The sequence below is a fragment of the Aquila chrysaetos genome, chromosome 15, assembly GCF_900496995.4.
Source record: "Aquila chrysaetos chrysaetos chromosome 15, bAquChr1.4, whole genome shotgun sequence".
Classification (NCBI taxonomy): domain Eukaryota; kingdom Metazoa; phylum Chordata; class Aves; order Accipitriformes; family Accipitridae; genus Aquila; species Aquila chrysaetos.
Window position 1 is genome coordinate 30,839,422 of NC_044018.1, and position 20,554 is coordinate 30,859,975.

Below are 20,554 nucleotides of genomic sequence, written 5' to 3' on the forward strand. Positions count from 1 at the left end.
GTGTGTGTGAGCCCCTCCACCCCACCCGCCTCTTTTCCTCTCCAGAGGGGCTGGGTTGGGACCGGGGTGGTCCCTGGGCAGCCCCCAGGGCCCTGGAGCGTGGGAGAGTGGAAACGCGGCACCCAGGGGCCATGAACCACCGCTTCCAGTGGGATGCAAGCCCCCACCCCAGCCTTCACCGGGGGGGGGGGGGGGGGGGGGGTGTTGGATGTCTCCTATGTTTATGGGCCTGGGAAACAGCATACGTAATCCATTTTGCTGCCCCCCTGGCCCCAATAATTTATTACTGTCCTGTGAGTTTAATGCGGGCGAGACATGATGGCGAGAGCAGCATGCCAGGCAGGATGGGAGGGTGCAGGGGTGCTGGCAACAGCACTCACATTGCTCCTGGAGTGACGTGGTTTATTGCGGGGGGGAGGGGTGCAGCCCTGTGGTTTGGGGTTGCTGGGGAAGCAGTCAGACCTGTGTGCATGGTGACTGTCGCAGAGCCATGGGGCAGGCAGGAGCCAGGAGGGCTGGTGGGGGCTGTGGCGGTGCTGCTGGGGGGGTGGGCATGCTTTCCCCTGCCCTGGCGCATCCTGGAGTCAGCTCAGAAACTGGGACGGTCTTTCTTGAGGCTCTTGTAGTCGGTGGAAACTGCCAGAAACTGGAGAAGGGAGGGACGTGAAAGGGAGCTGTGTCGTCCGTGGCCATCACTGCAGCCTGGCCTTGGCTGCGGGGTGTGGGGGGGACAGCGCTCCCCTCGCCAAATCTGAGCACAAGGAGCTGGAGGGCTCACGCGCCTCTGCCCCAGGGCTGGTGCCACCTTTCCCCCTTCCCCGAGGAAAACGTGATGTCTTGCCCTAAATGTGGCCATTCCCCCACCCCAGAGTGGCAGGCCCCCAGTTCACCCAGTGCTCACTTTATACTGGTCCGTGGGGCTCAGCTTATTCCAGGGTTCAGGATTATTTTTTCGATCCCAGCTGCAAGGGGTGATGGGGCCATCAGCACCTGTAAGGAGGGTGGGGGAGACAGACAACCCCCCCCCCCCCCCCCATTTTACCCCCACTAGTGCCCACAGCCCTGGCTCTCTGCAGAAATAATCCTAGATGCCAATGTAGCCACAGTCCCCAGTTCTGCTGGGGTTGGCAGGTTGGGGGGCTCTGGCCAGGTCCCTCCAAGCCCCCTGGAGTCGGGGCCAGGCAGGCTCCCTGTGGGGCTGCTCCCAGAGCATCCCTGCCCAGGCTTGTGCCACGGCCATGGCCTGACTCACCCAAACCGCAGCCTGGCTGCCGCCCCAGTGCAGGGCTGGCCCACAAGCTACTGCCCTGGCCGTACGTGCAGGGGTGCATGTCTGCCTGCCTGCCCCCCCCCACACCCCCGGCAGCACTGCCCTGCTGCACCCCTACCTGGGATGGGAGGCTGCTTTCTGGCCTCGGCTGCTCTGCCTCCACCCCTATTCCCAAAAGCCTCCCCACAAGCCCCCAGCCTTCATGCCCTGTTCGGCGAGCAGGGAAGCTGCTGCCTGCCCTGTTGTCCGTGCCTGCCGTGAGCAAGCAGGGACACAGCAGCCATGTGCAGCACTCGTGAGCATGCAGTGCTTGTGAGAGTGCAGGACAACTGCATGGGGTGGCTGGTGTTAGTCAGATGAAGCCTTTCCAAAGAGGACGTCTCATCCTGTCCCAGGAGGGGTTGTGGAAGGCCAGCGAAGCCGTGGGATGGGTCCCTGGAGAGAGTAGCTCACGTCTCCCCCTCTCCTGTCCCCCTGCAATCTGCTGGTGTTGGCCAAGAGCAGAATTTTCCATCTGGGAAGATGCGCATGCACGTGTGTGTGTGTGTGCGTGCACATTAGGGGTTGGGGGGGCTATGCTGCAGATGCAGACCCCTGGAGCTGTTTAATAGCATTAATGTGCTGTGGGGGTGCTGCTGTGGGGGGGGCTGCTGTTGTTTTATACACATGCGCGCGTGCACACATCACCACCACCACCACCCCCCCCCCCCCCACACACACACACACTTCCACCATCAAAGACAAGGTGCCTGGATCTGCTAATTGCTGAGCTAAGTACCCTGGGCAGCTGGCGTCAAATTAAATCAATGAGCGTTTTACCGGGAGCAAACAAATATTAGATAGGCATTAGACAGCGTCAGGCTGCAGGGACCGTGGGCCACTGAGCTACAAGGGAAAAAAAAACCACCCAGACCCAGCCTCGTGCACCACAGCATGCCTGTCTGTCCTGTGCCAATCCATCCACCCTCTATTCCTCATCAATCCATCCTCACACCTTGTCTCCCTCTCCCTTCTCTCCCTCTCCATTCATCCTTGCACACTGTTTTTATGTCTGTCCATCCCTCCCTCTCTCTCCCCATTCCTTCTCCAACCATCCATCCCACTGGTTTCCCATTCCTCTGTCAATCCCTCCCTCCCCACACTGTCTTTCCCCCTCTCCATCAGTCACATACTGCTTTTATCTGCCTCGTCATCCACCCATCCATCCCGCTCCCTCTGCCGTCCCCGTAACCCCTCTGCATCTCTCTCCTGCCTGCCCCCCGTTTCACAGCAGCTGGTGCAGTGCCCAGAGCAGCAGGTTGAAGGGGCCCTTTCCCCCCCGCACCCCCAAACAAGGAGAGGGCAGATGGTGCCCCAGCTTCCCTCACCTCCTCCGGGTACCTCTGCTCCCAGGTTTGCCCCCCCTACCCCTGCCATGAGGGTGTCAGAGTGCTTCCAGGCGCCTTGTGCACCCCAGCACCCCCCCGCCACACCTGGGTATCAGCCCCTCATCTCCAGGGGTGGGAGGCAAGTGCCTGAGGGGTGCCCGGGGGCACCCTGACCCGTACCTGATGTCGGGGCTGTACAGGGCCAGCCTCAGCAAGTACAGGACAGCACTGCCCAGGCCGACGCTGATGAAGCCAATGAGGGGAATGAGCTGCAGGGAGAGAGAAAGAGAGAAAAATGAAAAATACCCCAATAAAATGAATATTTATCAGGCCGACTGGAGAGTGAAAGGGAGAGCTGACACACTGGGAGATTTACAGGGGAAATATGGCAAGGCAATCCTGTAGCTGGGCTGCGGTACACAGTGTAGCTGTCAGCTTGAGTGACTGAATTAAAAGAGGGAGAGAAAAATCGGCTCGTGTTGGAGAGGAATTGGATTTGGAATGAGAAATCGCTTCCTTTCCGCCTGCTGCTGCCCGGCGCTGGCGCTGGCTGCCATGGCTGAGGGCCTGGGGGCCGTTCCAAGCGAGCATGGTGCCCTAGGTAAGAGGCTGAGCCTCGGCTAACGATTCCTCCCCGTGGGCCTCCATCCCTGCCCAGAGCAGGGCTGCAGCCCGGGCAGGGTTTGGCCCCGAGCCATGCTGCTCCCCTCGGGCAGAATCTCCGTCCTCCCCTTGCAGCTGCCCCCCCCTCGGGCCCTGCACACCTTCCACACCATCTCCTGACAAAGCACAAGATGAGGAGGGCTCAGTCCACCTTCCCCTGCACCTACAGCGGTGATGGACTGGGACGTGCTGGGGCCAGGCATCAGGCTGGTGGCCAAGCAGCTGGGTCCAGAGCAGGTCTCGGGCACATGGTGACAGTGCAGCACGGAGGGGCACTCAGCAACCCCTGCCCCCCCCGGGAGCTGCCCCAGCCCTGCAGCAGGCATCCCCGTGAGCAGGAGGTCCCTTCACCCCGCTCCATGCACACAGGGACTTTCATCGTGCCTTTGCAGGGCGACCAGATCCATCTTCTCATCTCCGCTCCCCCCTCCACTCGCGCTGCCAATCCCCCAGTGCCCGGGGAGACATGGCCTCAATCGGAGCCGAGATGAGGCTGCTTTGACCTCCCCCAAATTGCAGCGGCCCCCCCGTGCCAGGGAAGATGGTCTGAGCATAATGAACCTCCCGCCAACCCGTGCCCCTGGGAAAGCAAACACGGCCGGCGCCTCGCAGTGCCCATTAGTGCAGAGCGGGGAGCGGGGGCCAGCGGTGCCGCGAGAGCCATGCGCGCTGCGCAGTTTGCATTGCCAGCACCTGAGTGCCTGGGTTATATTTCCAGTTCTGCTTGGCAGCTTGAGCTCTTAGAAAGTGTCTCCAAACCCCCACCTGACCACCCACCGCTCGGTGTCTCAGTTTCCCCACTTGGATAAGACTGGGGGACGACGACTCTAAAACACAAAGAAAAGGGTCTGTCCAAACCCCTCTGTTCTCTGCCAAGCACCTCGATGACCTGCACAGGGAAGGGGTCTTGTGGGGAAGACACCCGGGCACTCAGGTGTGTCCCCCTCCCCAAGCACTCCCTGCCCAGCCTTCAGTCCCCAGCTGGACACCCTGCATCCTCCCCCAATGCCCCCAGCATGGCCCAGCTCCTGCTCAGTAGCGCCCATGCCCAAGCGAAGCAGTGCTCCGTGCTCACACCAGCTGATCGAGCACCGGGCAGATGCCAGCGCCAATTCGGGAGGTTAGAGGCATCAGCAGATAATGATCTTTTGCGCCGTGTGCGGCTGGGTGCCAAGAGGATCTGGCAGTAGCCGCTACCCAACCGCGCCGGCTAATCAAGACGAACTCCACAGCGCCGGGAATTGCAGTGTCTGTTGGAGGAGATTCGGGGCGATGGGTTCGTCTCACCATCTGCTGCTGACACCTTCTGGGTAATTAATGCCTGGGAAGAATTAAGGGTAGGGGGAGCTGGGGGAACCGCTCATGCAGCAGGCAGGGGGCTCTGGAGCGGCAGGTGCAGGCAGTGGGGCCTGATTCCCCCCCAAGACACGCACAAAAATAAACAAGACGTATTGAGAGCTTGACCTTAAGTGTATGGAGAGTTAAAACGCTGTTTGTGCGCGAGCAGCATTTGCCCAACTGTGGGGACCTCTTGGGAGTGAGGCAGGCACCACACAGCTCCCTGGGACTCCTGTCTCTGCCAGCAGCGGGGCTGAGCCCCCCGGCCAGGCACGGCCAGTCCCCACCGCAGGCCGGCTGCAGCCCCAGCCACCACTCAGCACTTCCAAGTGACCAGGCAGCTAGCTTGTGCCAGCTCTGCCAGAGTGGGGATCTGGCCCCGTTCCTACAGCTCCGGCTACAAAAATAGCAGGAAGAAAAAAACCAAATGTGTGAAGGTGCTGGGTGAGGCAGGGGCCCCATACCTCGACAGGGTGGGATGAGCACCTCATACCAGGCTGCAGATGAGCATTCCCTCCCGTGGCAGGACCATGTGCTGAGGTGAGTAGACGGTGGGACGCAGTGCTGGGCTCTGCCCGCTGCCTGAAAGGCACCCACTGAGCCGTGCAGCCCCTGGACCACCATGCTGGGTGGGTTCTTGTCCTGCCAAAGCTCCTGTGCTTCACCGCCACGGCACTCCACCAGTGTGCCTGGGACATTAATCACTGCCAGGTGGGCAGGCAGCCGGGCATGCTGCGGTGGGGGAGTCTATTGCCAGGTGAAAGTGCTGATGTACCTGGCTGGCATGAGCTGCAGCTGATCACGTGTAATGGACGACATGTCAAAAATTGCCCCAGCAACCTCTGCTGGCAATAATCCTGCTTAATGGTGCTAGGCGCATGCCAGGCACTTCACATACAGGCACCCAGGACTGCCCCCCCTTTACACATACTGCTTGGGAGTCTCTCTGTGCCCCCCAAGTAACACACAGTCCTCTGTTTGACAGCTGGGGAAACCACGGCAGGCATGAGCAGAAAAGTCCTAAATCCCATCCACGTTCTGCACACAGCAGTGCCACAAAGAGAGCGCAGGAGCCCTGGCCCGTGCTGTCGATCCATCCACTCTCACTGAGGATGTGAAAAGCACCCGAGCGTCCTGGCTGCCTGTGCCCTCAGTGCTGGCAGGACACAGGCACCCGCCTTTCCCTGGAAGAGCCCAGCCCCAGGTGCCTCCTGCTCCAACCCTGGACTCCCCTCCCCTGTCCGAGTCTGCTGGTGAGCCAAGCGTCCGGATGCTCAGCCATGGCTCATCATCTTTTCCAGCCTGGCTGCTCTAGCCTCCACCAGACCCAAGTGCCAACAGCTTACGTGACTTTCAGCCCAGCACTTGCAGCTCGTTAGCCCTCCCCAGGCCACCAGACCCTGTCAGGTCCCCTGGGAGTGCACTGGGCAGTGGGAACAGGCGGAGGGGTGGCTGGGGACCCTCTGACAAGGGCCAGGTCCCTGTTGCAGGAGGGGATCCAGCCCGGCAGCAAAAGAGGCCTGTCCTGGCAGGGACACTCGCCCAGCTGCCACCATCTCAGAGGGTCTATAGTTTATGAGGGTTTAAGCGTCTTTGTGCACAAAACCCTCAGCTTGAAATTTTGATGGCAGGGGGCAGGGACAGATCTGAGCTGAAAGGATGCAAATTAGCCCTTCAAACCTGGGGCTGCCAGGGCAAGTGGGGAGGGGGCTTGATTTCCATTCCCACCCCTCCCCAAAGATGCCCCTGGAGCAGGGTGTAGCAGGGGGAGGACATGGAGCAGCACCCTTCACCCAAGCAGCTGCCAGCAGACATGCCTGTCAGGGTAAGTAAGCCTGGGTGTGTGTGCGAGAGTTGATGTGCCCAAAGCCCAGCCCAGTGAAGGAGCCCTGGCCCCTCAGTGGTGCTGGACGGAGAGAGCGGGTCAGGCAGTGCAGGGTGGTCTCACCTCTCCTTGGTAAAGGAGGGCTGGGGACCGCCAGGACGGCCCCGCTTACCTGGAGGGTGCTGTGAGAGCTGGGAGGACATTGTGAAGGGGAAGCTGGCAAGCAAGTACAGCCTGGGAAGGCAAGGGGAGGGCAGAGGAGATGGACTGGGAGGCTGAGAAGGGGTTTGGGGAATGGAAGAGGAGGCTGGCAAAGGGTGCAAAGGGCAGAGGAGGGCAGGAAGAATGGAGGGGTGGGAAGGAGGGAGAAGGATGTGGGGAAGCACAGTGTCCCCGAGGCATGTGGCAAGAGAAGGGCAAGGACAAGCCCACAGGGATGGGGACTGCCGGGGGTCCCTGGGAGGAGGAGAGGGGCAGAGGGATGCAGAGGGATGGGGAGGAAAGGGAAGTCCCTGGAGGGAGAGGGTGTGGGGGTGACTCACTCCGGGGTGCCGCTTGACATGCCGGGAGAACATGCCTCCAAGCAGGGGGCCCTTCATGGCGAGGGTGTGGGCAAGGTCCAGCTGCAATGGCAGGTTCCCGAGTGCCGTCCGTCCGAGGATGGAGGGTGGGCAGGAGATGCGAGGGAGGCGTCTGCGGCAGGGCTGGGAGGGACGGGGCGGGACGGGCTGGGGATCCCGGCCCCCGGACACTGCAAGCTGGAAGGGGAGAGGGAGGCTGAGCATCAGGTCCTCAGCCCCGGCTGCAATCTGCCCCTTCCAGCCTCTCCCGCAGTGAGCCCCGATGACTGGGTTAATGATGAGCTTTGGGTTTGGACGCCTGAGGTCCCCACATGCTGCTGCACCCCAGACCGCATTCATGCCTCAGTTTCCCTCTCTGTACACGGGCCAGCCCCTTCCCTCCACGTGCAAATGCTTCACAGGTTACTCCACACCTTCCTGCCAGGGCGAACGATGAGTGCTGTGATTTGTTATGACAACTTTACCGATGTTTGCTGCCTCCCCTCAGCGCCCCCCCTCCACCCTCCCATTTATGATAAATGACATAACACCCAATTTACATTTAGCAATGCAAATCTCCCTGGCAGTAACAGATGCTGCTGTGCATATGGAAACCAGTTATTTGTATCCACTGGCTCTTAACAAAAGACTGGGGAGATGGACGGAGTGGGCAGCCGAAAGCAGCAGGCTGGAACTGAGCAGGGACTGGGCCTCCCTGACCCTTATCAAGGGGGTGCTGGTCATGTTCTGGCAGTGCCAAGAGCCAGCACAGCCCGTGTCTGGGGGGCAGCTGGGGGCAGAGCATAGCAAGGTAGCATATGATGGTGGCAGTGGCACACACCTGATGGGCACAGGCCAGTCCCTGTCACACGCCCCTTCCACTGAGGGCTCGTGGTCAAAAGCCAGTGTCCCCCAGCAGACCAGACTTTGCTCACGCATACATGCATGCACACAAGCATCCATAGGTAAACAACATACATGCTGACACAGCAGCAGGTACTTGCACATGAATACTCCCACACATACATGCACACACACATGCACACAAGAGTTCTGGCAATTCTTTTTACCGCTGACCTGTAAGCCCCCCACTTTGCAGTTTTGGCTTGGAGCACCCCAGGGAGTCTCTGCTCTCCCACACATGCCCAGGACCCCGCTGCTGCCCGCCCCCCAGCCTGGCAGTCCAGCCTCCCTCCCCACCTTAGCACCCTCCGCCCAGCACAGCGCAGCCCCGTCAGTGCCACTCTATCCTAACCTTATTTCTTTCAGCAAAGTATAAAAGGACAAAGGGGAGAAACTTCTCTGGAGTGTGTGGAAATAAATAAACAAGGCCTGAATTGCAGCCAGCAGCGCCGTGTTGAGGCCTTTGTTGATATAATTAGAGTTTTGAAATGGGATTGATTAAGTGCCACTCCCCAAGACAGAGTGCATCCTGCCCTCAGCACAGGCACGCGCGTGTCCTTTGCTGCGTTCCTCTGCCAAGGGCTGCTGCGGCACAGGGACACTAGTGTGGTGCATGGGGAGGGTGTGTGTGTGTAGGGTCACGGCAGAGGTGTGAGGGAAGACTCGCGTGGTGCCACAACCCCTTTGGAGCACAGCACCAAAGCACCGAGCACCAAAGCACTGAGCAGGAATCCTAAGAGGGCATCCAGCAGCATCAGGAGCCCAGGACGTCTGGAGGATTCCGGTCCCATCACAGCCAGGTCTGCTTTGGAGCAACCTGCACCCCAATGCAAGCTCCTACCTCCCTGCAGACAAGCCCAGGTCTTCCCCTAGAGATGCAGCAGGATTCCCTGCCCACAAAGCCCAGCTGCCTCCATGCTCATTAATGATTGTAATTAAGAGACAGTTTAATTCTGTGCCATGCTTCCCTCTTCCGTGGTGATTACAGCGTGTGCCCCGCTGCTCAGGAGGCCTCCTGGGTAGGCTGCCCGCAGCCCCACAGGAGCAACCATGGTGAGGGCCTCAGCCCTACAGAGTGCTGGGGGGGCTCCTGCGTGCTCCTCACCCTCCCTGCCCCCTGAGGGAGACACAATAAATACCAGCAAAAAGACACTGCTGGAGCTTCTTCTCTTTTGTGGCTGCCCCTGCCTGGCACCATGCAGTTCTGATGGGTCAGCGCTTTTGGGGAAGAACAAGACAGCCCACAAATACTTCCTAGAGAGAAAAGAATTACAGCAGCTGACCTCAGGAAGCATGCACGTGCATGGACACACACCTGCAAATGGAGAGCTACACGTACACGCAGCTAAGCAGCTCTGTACTCACACACACACACATGCACAGAGACACACCCCTGTCTGCACAGCTACATGTACCTGCGCGCACACACACACGTGCATGGATACGCGCGTGCACACATGTCCCGACACGGACATACAGACGCGTTTATAAGCAGACATATGTTTGCACATGTGCATACACACAAACATGCATGGCTAGGTGCACACTCACATGTATGCTGGTGCAGTCCCTGGCCCCATACAAGGGCTGTGGGGACCTGCCCCCGCAGTGTGGGGAGCTGAAAAGACAAATGGGAGGGGGGGCTGGAGAGAGCCGCTGGGCCTTGGTGTCTCCACTCGCAGCTGCTGTGGCGGGTTATTTTACAACCACTCCAAAAATATTATTCAAGATGAAGGAGAATCACGGCTGCTGCGAGCGAGCGCAGGGCCGTCGCGGGGAATTTATCATTCCGAATTGGGTGCCCCCCCTGCAATGCCGTGGTGATGAAGTGCTTCATTAATGGGAGATGCTGCGGCTTGGGGCTGAACGTGCCTGCACCTGAGCATGCCATTTCCTCTGGCTCCCAGCCTTGGCACTCACACTCCCCCCCATCCCCACACAGCCCCCCCAGCCACCCAACCTGGCTCCACACAACCCCCCCCATTGCATGGACCACTGCCCCACAGTTCACAGCTTCCCTGGCCCCCCAGCTGGCACCCACTGGTTGTGCCCCCCCCAGCCCTGGGAGGAGCCACCCCAAACCCTCCTCTGACGGTGACATGGGGTCATCCCTCGCTGCTAACGGGGACCTTTCCCTTGTTAAGGCTCTGCTCATGCCGAAGCTATAAATCTCACTGGCTTTTGGCGGGGTGCAATGGAAACCATCATAAAAAATTCATACCAACTAAAGCAAACAAACAATAAACAAACAGCCAATAATTAAATGGTGAATTAACAGGATATATTTCATAGCCCCACAGAGCCACGCTGCAGGACAAGCCCCAGCATGAGGAGAAGGGGCTGGATCCTGGGGGGACCCGGCCCCTCCCAGGGACAGAAGGGTGTTCCTGGCCCTGCAGGGCTGCTGCCCAGCACCCCTCGCCTGGGCCGCAGCACAGCCACACCGGGGGACACTAGTGGCCCCACAGGGGCTGGTGAGGCTGGGCGTCACATGCCAGCACTATCGTGACATATCATGATGACTTGCACAGCCAGATAATGGTGGAGCAACCACAGCCCTTCCTGCCTGCCAGACCGCCATGTGCACACAGTGCTGGGATTGGCCCACATCGCCTCACTTTAAGCTGGCGTGTGATGTCATGCCCATTCCATGATGTCACTGATCTCTATGACATCACAACCCCCCCTTGCTCCTGCCCTGGCCGTAATGTGCCTCTGAGCACGCCCGCCTACCAGCACCCAGGGGCTGGCCCTGGCACCATCCATCACATAGCACGGGCACATGTCATTTGTAACTGGCACCTTCATTTAAAGGGCTATTATCATCCTAATTCCCCTCATTAATCACAGGGTGCTGTGTGATGAACACCAGGAGAGCTGATCTCTGACCCACAACTGATGCAGGATGGGAGGGGGCACCAGCCTAATACCCCGAGACTCTGACACCCCCCCCCCCCGTAATGCTGCAAAAGGTGGATGAGCTGACGCCCTTCCTTGTCCCCACCGGCTCAGGGAGCCAGCACCCCAGCGCGAGGAAGGAGCCACTCTCCCTTGGCCTTTTTTGGTCCTAGAGCTGCCAGCCCAGGCAGCATGCTGGGTGTCGAGAAGGGTGGGATGTCCCCCACCACAGCCCCACAACCACAGAGAGCAGGGGCTGCAGGACAGTAGCCCTGGCTGGGGATTTTGTGAAGGTGGGGGTGGGAGGTCAGCTTTTCCATGGCTGCCATCGCACCAGGAGGCATATCCTGGAACTGACCCCACAATTAACCACTGACTTGGCCCCATCCCACAATATTGATTTTTTTTTTCCATAATTCTCTGAAGAAAAGCCCAAGCCTAGAGCTGTGATTTCCAAAGCCTGTTTTATAAATAACTGGGGTCACCAGCTGCCAATTGCTGTAATGCTGCCTTGATACAATTTAATAAACATAATAGCCTCTTCCTTCATTGTGACAAAGATACTGGTGGGGACAGAGCTGCGCCGAGGACTCACGGCTGAGACACATGCGCGCATGGCTGAGACATGCACACACACACACACACGGCTGAGACTTGCATGCACACGGCTGAGAGGTGTACACGTCTGATAGACACGCACGTCTTTGACATGCAAGCGCAAGTCTGATACACATGTGCACACGGCTGAGACATGGACACACGCCTGAGACACGCGTGCTCGTGGACGCGCAGCGCGCACCTGCCCGCGAGGCCGCCGTCCCGCGTGGGGCCGCCCCGGGGCCTCCGGGAGTCCTGGGGCGCCCTCTCGTGGCTGCGGCGCGGGTCGGGCCGGCGGGGACCGGCACCGGCACCGGCACCGGCACCGGCACCGACACTGGCATCGGCACCGGCACCGGCACCGGCACCGGGCGCTGGCCCGCGGAACAGCCCGGCAGTGTGGGCTCCAGAAGCGCTGGGACGCGGGCGGAGGGGCAGCCCTTGGCTCCAGCCGTGCCCCTGCCTGCCGCCGCTGCCACCCGGTGGGCCCTGGGGATGCGGACCCTCCTGCAGCCACAGCTCTCACGGGACCGCCTGCAGAGCCGCTGTGGTCCCACTCGGCGAGGTCCGGGGAGCCAGCCCAGTGCCAGGGCCGAGGACCCCCAGGTCCAAAAGGACCTTGACCCTGGCCTCCCAGGGAGGCACTCAAGAGCCCGGGCGCTCTGCCAGAGCCCCGTGGCTCCAGACACAGAGTGGGGCCTTGTGGCCCGGGGAGCACCCTCTCTCTGCACCACAAGCAGGTCTGGGTCCCCTCTCCCATGTTCTGGGGGCCCGCGCTGAGCCCCCAGCGGCCGTCCCCTCTCCAGCTCTCCATCTCCCACACCCAAACCTGCTGACTGATGCCAGAGACTCCAAAATCAATTCCCATCCCCGCCAGGACACGGCAAGAAGGCGACAAATCACGGCTGCTGCTCCGCAGCCCCAGCGCTTCATTTTTCTTGCTGAACTCCGTAATAAGAAATCAATGGCAGATGCTGCACTCCTGATGCATCTCCCCTGGGACAGGCAGCAGCAGGTCCTCTCTGCTCCCCCCCCACCCCCTCAATTCTCAGGTCCCCTCACCAGACCCCAGCTCTGGTGGGGCCCACACTGCAGGGCAGCTGCCTTCTCACTTGCAGACCCTGGCCCTTTGCTGGCTTCCCAAAGGCTCCCCACTTCCGTGCACTCTTGCCCGCCGGGTACGCTCATGGGGCCAGGCTGATTCCTGCCTATGGTGTAGAGCCCCGAGTGCCCCAGCCAGGGGTTCTGGCAGGTCCACCCCGTCATGCTGCAGCCTCCAAGGTGGCTGTGGGGCCTGGGGAGCCCAAATGGGTCCCTGCAAAGTCACGGGTGGGGGGCCCAAACCCAGCCTGGAGCGGAGCATAGCAGGAAGGCACCCAGCAGGCTCTTTGCCCAGACCTGCAGCACCAAAAGGATGGGGCGGGCGGGTGGGAAGGACCCAGGCATCCTGCGGGCACATATCTGGGGGAGCATGGAGCCACGGTCACGCGGCAGCTCCAGCAGCTGCAGAAGGGCCTAGGCTGGGGAGAGCCGCTCCAATTAGCTGTAATCGCGCTTCCCTGCAGTGCCTGACACCGAAAAACCTACATAATTACCAGCAGCGACAGGGAAGGCAGGACCATGCGCCCGTGCTTAATTGAGTGTTTACAGCCCTGGGGGAGGGGGGGGCAATAACAGCTCTACAGAAAAGCACCCCCCCCACACTAGCCAGCGAAGACACAGGGGGAGGGGGGAGAGTACAGTCCCATCCCTTTGCAGCAGGGTTTGCTCTGTCCTAGCACCACTCCCTGGGGTGTCCCTGTCCCGAGGTAGACAGGACAGGTAGCCCCAGCCACCACCGGCAGCCCTTGAGCTCATGGTTGACTTGCAAATGCAGCTGCAGGAGCTGGAGGTCTCACTCCTGTCAGCCAGGCTGAAATCCCTGGGGCCAGCTGGGATGGGGGGGGGTCACCATATCCAGACGTGCCCCAGAGGCAGTGTTGGGGCATGGGGACACACCTGCCCAAGGTCTGGGTCCTCCTGCTGCAGGGGGGATACACAATCCCAGAGGGATGGCCAGGTTTTGGGGCTGGAAGAGTCATGCCGGGGGGGGGTGATGTGTGAAGAAGTGACAGGCACCAGACCCCATCCTGAAACCAACACCAACCTCCCACACCGTGCCACCCCCCCAGCCCTGGCGGACAAAGCTCCTGCCCAGCTGTTTTCTCCTTGTTAATTTTTCATGAGTGTGATGATAATTCTGCTCACCGCATTGCCACAGACCCCATAACAATGAGCCACAGTGCTACCCCCAGGCCAGGCAGCACCAGCATCGAGAGACAGCCAGGGCCAGAGGTCTCCAAAGGGGGCACAGCCAGGGCTCTCCCTGCTGCGCCCATTCCCTGGTGGGCCCTTGCCTCCAGAATGAGAATGTGCTCCTGCATGGTATGCACGGGGGCCACATGCATGGGGGCACACACATGCCGACATGCATGGGAGGATGCACAGAATAGGACATACACAGAGACGCCTGTGGAAATACAGGCACAGAGATATGTGCATGGAGGCATGAAAATACAAGTGCATGCATGTGCATGACACACCTGCGCCCGCCCCGCAACCTGACAGCCTGGAAGCCTTGCAGCATCTCCCACCCTGGAGGTGGTGGAGCTGGTGTCTTCCCTGCCCTTCGCTCTCTTCCTACCGTGCCCAGAAACAACTTGTGGGATGGGGCAACTGGGTCAGAAAAGTGCTGTTTTCCATACCGCACAACAAGGGACATTGGGGGTGGGGGCACACCAACATCGCCCTGCCAGCCAGGAAGGGCACTTGGGCAGAATCTGGGTGTCCCAGCCCAGCCCCAGTGGATGCTCCCCAGCAGCCCTGTGGCTGTACAGCACCGCTGCGCCATGGCACGCTGGCAGGCGATGCTGAGCAAGGGGCCCCAAAATAGGGCTTGGGAGGGAGAGGATGGGGGGCAGACAGCTTTCTGCCATACTAAGTCCTGCCCTCCCGGATGTCTTTCTGATGTGCCCAACTAGAATCACTAATTCCAATAAACCCAGGCTAGATTAATTTTCATTTCCCCATGCAAATCAGTGCTAATTAGGATGGATTTAGTTCACATCACAGGGGCTGTGGGGACAGACGCTGCACGCGGTCGTCACTCCCCAGCCAGGCTTTGGGGTGTTTCATCCTCAGTTAATGATTTGGGAGGGCGGACCCCACAGTCTGGAGGTCAGGAGCCAGGGAGGGGGCAGCAGGTAGAGCAGGGATTGCTCCGAAACGCCTGGTCCCTCTGACAACACTCAGGCCCTGCACAGGATCCCTGTGCTGGCTAGCATGCCTCCCCCACCCCTCACCAGGACGGCCCCCCCATGCTGGAGCCAAATCTGCCTCTCCCAGGCCTTCCCCAAAGAGCGCATCGCTGCCCCCGATTAATGCCCATTGGGGATATTACTGGACCACAGAGGTAGCGAGCAAAGCTGATGGGGCAAACACGGGTGCCAGGGAGAGGAGGGGGATCTTGCCACCCAGGGACTCGAGCCTGTTGGGGGCCCAGGGCTGGAGAGAGGAGCCGCTGGTTTGCATGGCTCGGAGGGAGGCAATGACAGGCAGCAGCAGGGGGGGTCCCCAGGGGCCCCTCTTCACCAGCAGCCTTTTAAATGCAGATGGAGGTCTGGCCTAGAGGCTGGGCTGCCTGGCGCTGGGGAGCAAGCGATGGTCCCAGCACTGGCCTGGCTGGGACAGGCCAGCAGCACCCAGCAGGATGCGACCGTCCCCAGATGCCCGGGGTCTGCCCTGCTCTGCGGTGGGGCAGGTGGCAGCACAGCCCCCCCAGCTCTTTCAGATTCTGCCTGTGCCTCCTCTGCCAAATACTTAACTAATTAACGCTGCCCGCAGGCTCCTGTTTACGCAGCTTGTTGTTGAGCTGAGAAGGACTCCTGGCAGCCTCAGAGCAAAGACAGTGCAAACTGCAAACAGGACCCCCCCAGCACAAAGCTTAAACCCCCAGAAGGGCTGGGGCACCTGGGCTTTCCCACTGCTGCCTGTGATACGCAGCTGAGCCCGCAGCAGCACTGGCACCCCGTGCACAGCCCTTCGTGCCCCCATGCTCGGCACTGCACGGCCCACTGATGAGACTGGCCCCGTCCCACGGAGCACCATGCAGCCCCCAGGACCTGGCCACATGCATGCTGCACAGCCGGTGGCTTGACCCTGGGAGAGCCCCCCCCCCTTCCCGCCTCTGTGAGTGGGACAGGCACCAGCACAGTCCCCCTGTGCCATACCTCCAGCCCCCTTTGCCCCTGGCTCTGCAGGCCCTTAAATCTGGCTTTCCTGGTGCCTCTTGCTCCCACCCCATAGCCCAAGGGCCCCCAGACCTCTGCACCCCCAAGCATCCCTGAGCAACCCTATTCCTCCTCTGCAGCACGAGAGGCTGGGGCAGCCTGGAGCAGGGGCAGGAGGGGGGCACTGCCCAGCTGCACCCCACACTTTTGTCTTTACTGCCTTAGCTGAGTGGGTGGGGTGTTCACAGCACTGGAAGGTCAGGAGCCCTTATGCTGATCCCTGGGTGGGGAAAGGCAATGCTAACAGCCTTAGTGTGGTTCCCTGCATCCAAGGGGTGCAGCCTGGATGTGGGGACAGCCCCAGAGGCAGGATGCTGGTCCCATTGGCTCTCGCTCAGCCGGCATGGGTGCCAGAGCAAGAGCCTGCACTCCTAGCCCCCCCAGCTGTGCCTAGGGGCAGAGAGAAGCAGGGGACTGAGCTGGAGGCTGTGGAGGGCACTGTGCTGTGCCATGCCGTGGGAGACCACGCAGCACAGCTCAGGGTCTAGGCAGGCTGTGAGGCCAGAGACAGTGTGACAAAACAGCCAGAGGCAGTACCTGCCTCCTGCCCTCATTATATCCCCCTAACAAGCTCAGCACTGAGCCCTGGGGCCCAGCTGGACTCAGAGCTGGTCATTACTGCTGACAAGGACCTGTCAAAGTGGGAGATGTGGTGTGTGCCCCCCCTGTGCACGGCACAGCCAGTGGGGGCATGCTGGGGGTGGGCGGGCACCACAGAGCTGGGGACACCTACCACCTAAACGTTGCCAGCTCCCCTTGGGCCCTTCCCTCCAAGCCAAGCAGGAAAATAATTGTCCCCCCACCAGGTGCAGGACAGGCCCCCTCTCCTTGCCCATGCTGCTGCCTGGGGACATGGTGAGACTTAAGGTGCAGGGAGCTGCGTAGGGACCCTGGGGCTCCCCTGGCAGCACTGTCTGGGGCCAAAGGGAGACTGGGGAAGGAAGGAAGGGGCACAAGGAGAGAGCGCAGGCAGCCCCGAGGAGAGAGGCATTGGGCCAGGTGGGAGACAGGGATGGCAGGGCACTGATCCAGGGTGGAAGGGAGCTCTGGACAGGAGGGCAGGGCTGTGGGACAGGACCACTGCTGAGCCCTGGATTTCCCCCTCCAAGCTTCTCTCCCAGGACCTGCCTGGAGCGGGAGAGATGGAGGAGGATGATGAGCACAGCCCCCCTGCTGCTCGAATCTCCCAGCAGAGCTGCTCCTTCCGGGGAGCACCCTGGCACAGATAAGGAGCCCGATGATCCCCAGGGCACATTTAATCTGGGACAGGACAGTTATTGGATAAATACCATGAATATGTAAATTGCATTTATGCTGATTTATGGCTGGGGGGGCAGGTGGGGAGCAGAGATGGTTTAGTTTAGTTTAATGCATTTATTTCCCTGCCTCGAGATGGAGAACAATCTCTGAGCTCTGCATCTGCCAAGCCAGAGGAGGCGATTCAGGCAGAGCCATGCAGATGGGAGCACCCCGGGGCCAGGCGGGATGTGAGGGGCCTCACCTGTGGGGACGAGAGATGGGCAGGCCATGGGGTACAGCACACAGACACCTCCACCTCCCATCACACTCCCTGGGACTCACTGTCCTCACGTGCACCCCAGAAGGGGTGTGCAGGAGGCAGGTGCCTCCATCCCCTCCATGCCAGTGCTGCTCTCCTGGGATGATGTATGGATCCGGCACAAGACCAGTGGTATTTCAATTAATTTCTGGGCCTTGCAAAGACTCCTGACCTTTCACAAGAGGCAGAGAGAAATTGAGGTGATTAATCTGGCAGGTCAGGGTGGCTCCTCCACTCTGACACTCCCTGTATGTTACATGGGGTGGGTGGCAGACCCCTTTGCATAAACCAGCTACAGAGGATTTAGCAGTGAGATGCCAGCAGTCACAGCCCCTCTCTGCAAACAGCTGGGTCACAACCAGGCTATGGGCACCAGGAACAGGAAAAACATGAGCAAGACCAAAGCCTAAACTTCTGCTCAGCAGCCTGTGAGCACATGTTCCCCTGAGCACACGCACCCGTGCCCAGACCAAGTGAGTGTGCGGCAGGCAGCCCTCATGGCTGCACAGAAGCAGACACAGCCACCCAGCACCACCCATTCTCCCCCACGCAGGAAGGCTGTGGCACTCTTAACCCATTGCCCATCAGGTGCAAATGACTCTTCCTACCTCTGCTTGCCCCCCACATCTCACTCAACATGTAGCTGCACCCACCTGGGCAAGGAGGAGGGCAACAGGGGACTGGGCTGCACCCCGACGGAGAGGCTGCGAGGAGCACCTGGGCAGCCAGGATGCACATGGTGGAGCTGGGAGGGGGGAAGGGATTCACCTCTTAATTTCCTATTAACTGCTGATCAATCCAATTAGATCCTGCATGTAATGAAGGCCATCTGCTTGGTAGGGCTGGGCCCCAGCACTCCCTCCCCATCCCAAACCATGTGCTATCCTGTGCAGTCCAGGAGTGCTGGCAGGGAAGGGGTCTGGGGATGGGAGGCTGATGAAAGGGGTTTTACCCCATTTTCCAGATGACTCTAATTAAGTTGTTCTCTTCAGCTGTTAAATTAGCTGGAGCACTCCCCCCTTCCCCTCCCTACTCTTCTCAGATGCAGCAAATCAGCTTCCTGCCCCCCCCCCCCCCCCCCCCCCCCCGCAGGGCTTTGCAAATAAATAAATAGACAGTCCCAGTAAAATTAACCATATGAGGAGCTGCAAATGAGGTGGAAAATTTTAATGGTTCTGCATTTAAAAGCTGTCTGACAGGAGGTAGGGACCTGAGTGAGCAGAGAGGAAACAGTCCTGGGAGCTGTGTATTGCCCCCCCCCCAGGCCCCTCACTCCCTGATTTCCTTTATTCTCTGCTGTCCCGGAGCAGCGCATCTCTCGGCTGGTGTTTGAGATGCTGGGAATGGGGGAGGACCCCCAGTGTGGAGACCAGGCATCTGTACCCCTGCCCCCCATCCTGCAGCGGCCTCTGGGACACCTCAGGGCCAGGAAACCCTGCACCCCCTGGCCCTTCGCGGTGCCAGCAGGGCCTGGTGCAGGTTAACCTGGGCCAAGCCAGGTGGGTCAGGATGAGCGGATGACTGGGGCCGAGGGCCATAAACTCCCCAATTAGCTGGCAGCAAGCCCCCGGGTGAACGGGGTTCCAGGGACAGGTGGTGCCTGCTTCCCTGCTCCATCACCAGGAGCTGCTCCTTCTCCCGGGCACCAGCAGCCCCAATGCAGCCCACTTGGCCAAAGAAGGTGGGAGCCAGAGCCCCTCCAAAGCCGCGGGGGAAGCAGAGTTATATCTCCATGCCCCCACCCCACCACTCCAGCAGAAGCCCATCCCTGCCAGCGCAGCCCCTGTGCGGACCCCTCGATGCATTTATATCTCCTGATTATTCTGCGGGCAGCGGAGGTGGGGAGGGGGCAGCTGGGCCGGGCCTGGGGGGCCGTGAGAGCACGGGGACCCCTCCCCATGCCCCTGCCGGTGGTGTCCCCGGGGCAGCCCTGGTGGTGGGGTGCTGTAGCCCGGGGCAGGGCTGCGGCACCGGCTTGCACCCCCCGCCCGGGGAGGGGCCGGCAACACCACGACGCCCTCCTGGGGGGCTGGGCTCGGGGGGGGGGACGGGACGGGAGGGCTGCTTTGCCCTTGAATGCCCCCTGTCCCCTCCCCAGCTCGTCAGCTAAGGCCTGGACGTGAATATTCACGGCAAGCGCCCGGTCCCGGGTGGCGGACAGGCAGCGACCCCCGGCCCGTCGCTCACGGGGAGGGGGGGGGCACCCGCACCGGGGGTGGCGGGAGCCGGCGGGGGGGGGCGCGGACTGCAACGCGAGCCGCCCGCCAGGGGGCGCCGCGGCTTACCCCCCCCCCGCGCCGCGCTCGCAGCGGCCGCCGGGATATTTGCATATTTTTGCATACGGAGAGGCCGCACAGCGCGTCAGCAGCGCCCCCGCCCGCCTCGCGGGGCAGAGCCGGAGGGGCCGGGGCAGCCCGGCGGCTGCCGCGGCCGCCCGAGCGCACCGAGGCCGGTGCCGAGAGCCCCGCAGCGCGGGCGGCCCCGCCGAGGGCTGCGCCCGGCCCGGCGGGTTCCGCCGGGTTCCACGGCGATCGCGACCTCGCTGCGGCAGCCGCTGTTATCGGGCGGCCCCCGCCGGGCCGGGCCGCCCTGTCCCACGGCTGCCTGTCGCCATGGCGACGGTCGGCGCGCGGTACCGGCCCCCGTCGCCGTGGTTACCGCCGGCGTCACGGCTCCGGGACGTCACGGGCGGGCCGCCTCCACCGGGCTGCCCTCATCCCCCGCCCCGTCCGGTCCGGCCCCGCCGCGGCCTGAGCCCCCGGCCGAGGCAGCGGGACCGGCGAGGTGCCCCGTCCCGGGGGGGGGCGCTCCCCGGCCGTGCCGCCCGCCCGGGCACCTGTTCCTGGCTCGCTGCTCGCCCCCCCGCCTTCCAAGGACTCGTCCTCTCCCCGGGCCCCGTCACCTGTCGCCCGCGGCCCCTATTCGGGCCCCGCCGGGCTCCGCGCCAGCGCTCGGCACCGCGGTCCGGCCGGCGCTGAGGGAGGGGCAGACCCGGCCCCCCGGGGGGGGGGCGGTCCGGGCCCCTTCCCCTCATGCCGCCCGTGCCCCGGCTGAGACCCGGTCGGCCTTCGGCTGCGGGGGCCTACGCGGGGGCGTGGGTGCCGTGTGGGGGAGGGGGGGTCGTACACGCACCCACGCGTGAGGTGTGGGTGTGTGCTGCACAGGGTGTCTGTCACACGAAGCAGGAAAGCACGCGCGCAGCCTCCTGGCCTGGTCCGCGGCAGCCCCACAGTCAGCCCCCCCGCCC

General features: G+C 61.5%; 1 protein-coding gene across 4 annotated transcripts; it reads right to left on the reverse strand.

Annotated features, from left to right (window-relative positions):
• Positions 1-339: 339 nt before the first annotated feature.
• NDUFA4L2 (NDUFA4 mitochondrial complex associated like 2) lies at positions 340-20,465 on the reverse strand. 4 transcript variants are annotated; one of them, XM_030036787.2, is made up of 5 exons: positions 7,006-7,390; positions 2,818-2,906; positions 2,090-2,155; positions 902-962; positions 340-646 (listed from the first exon to the last, which is right to left on the reverse strand). In XM_030036787.2, the coding sequence occupies exons 1-5, from the start codon at positions 7,381-7,383 to the stop codon at positions 590-592; spliced, it is 651 nt and encodes a 216-aa protein (XP_029892647.1). In that variant the 5' UTR covers positions 7,384-7,390; the 3' UTR covers positions 340-589. The 4 variants fall into 4 exon arrangements, with proteins under 4 accessions (XP_029892647.1, XP_029892649.1, XP_029892650.1 ...); XM_030036789.2 differs by lacking the exon at positions 2,090-2,155 and having other exon boundaries at positions 7,006-7,351; XM_030036790.1 differs by lacking the exons at positions 902-962; positions 2,090-2,155; positions 7,006-7,390 and adding an exon at positions 20,144-20,465.
• Between the last annotated feature and the right edge of the window lie 89 nt (positions 20,466-20,554).

Excerpts from the sequence above, each read along its gene's own strand:
- NDUFA4L2 (XM_030036786.2), bottom strand. The coding sequence starts at position 7,383 with ATGAATGCGGTCTGGGGTGCAGCAGCATGTGGGGACCTCAGGCGTCCA. Across the intron at positions 2,907-7,005 it reads ATGTCAAGCGGCACCCCGGA|CTCATTCCCCTCATTGGCTT; the intron begins GTGAGTCACCCC and ends CTCTCCCTGCAG. Across the intron at positions 647-2,817 it reads CTGTACAGCCCCGACATCAG|TTTCTGGCAGTTTCCACCGA; the intron begins GTACGGGTCAGG and ends TCCCTTCTCCAG.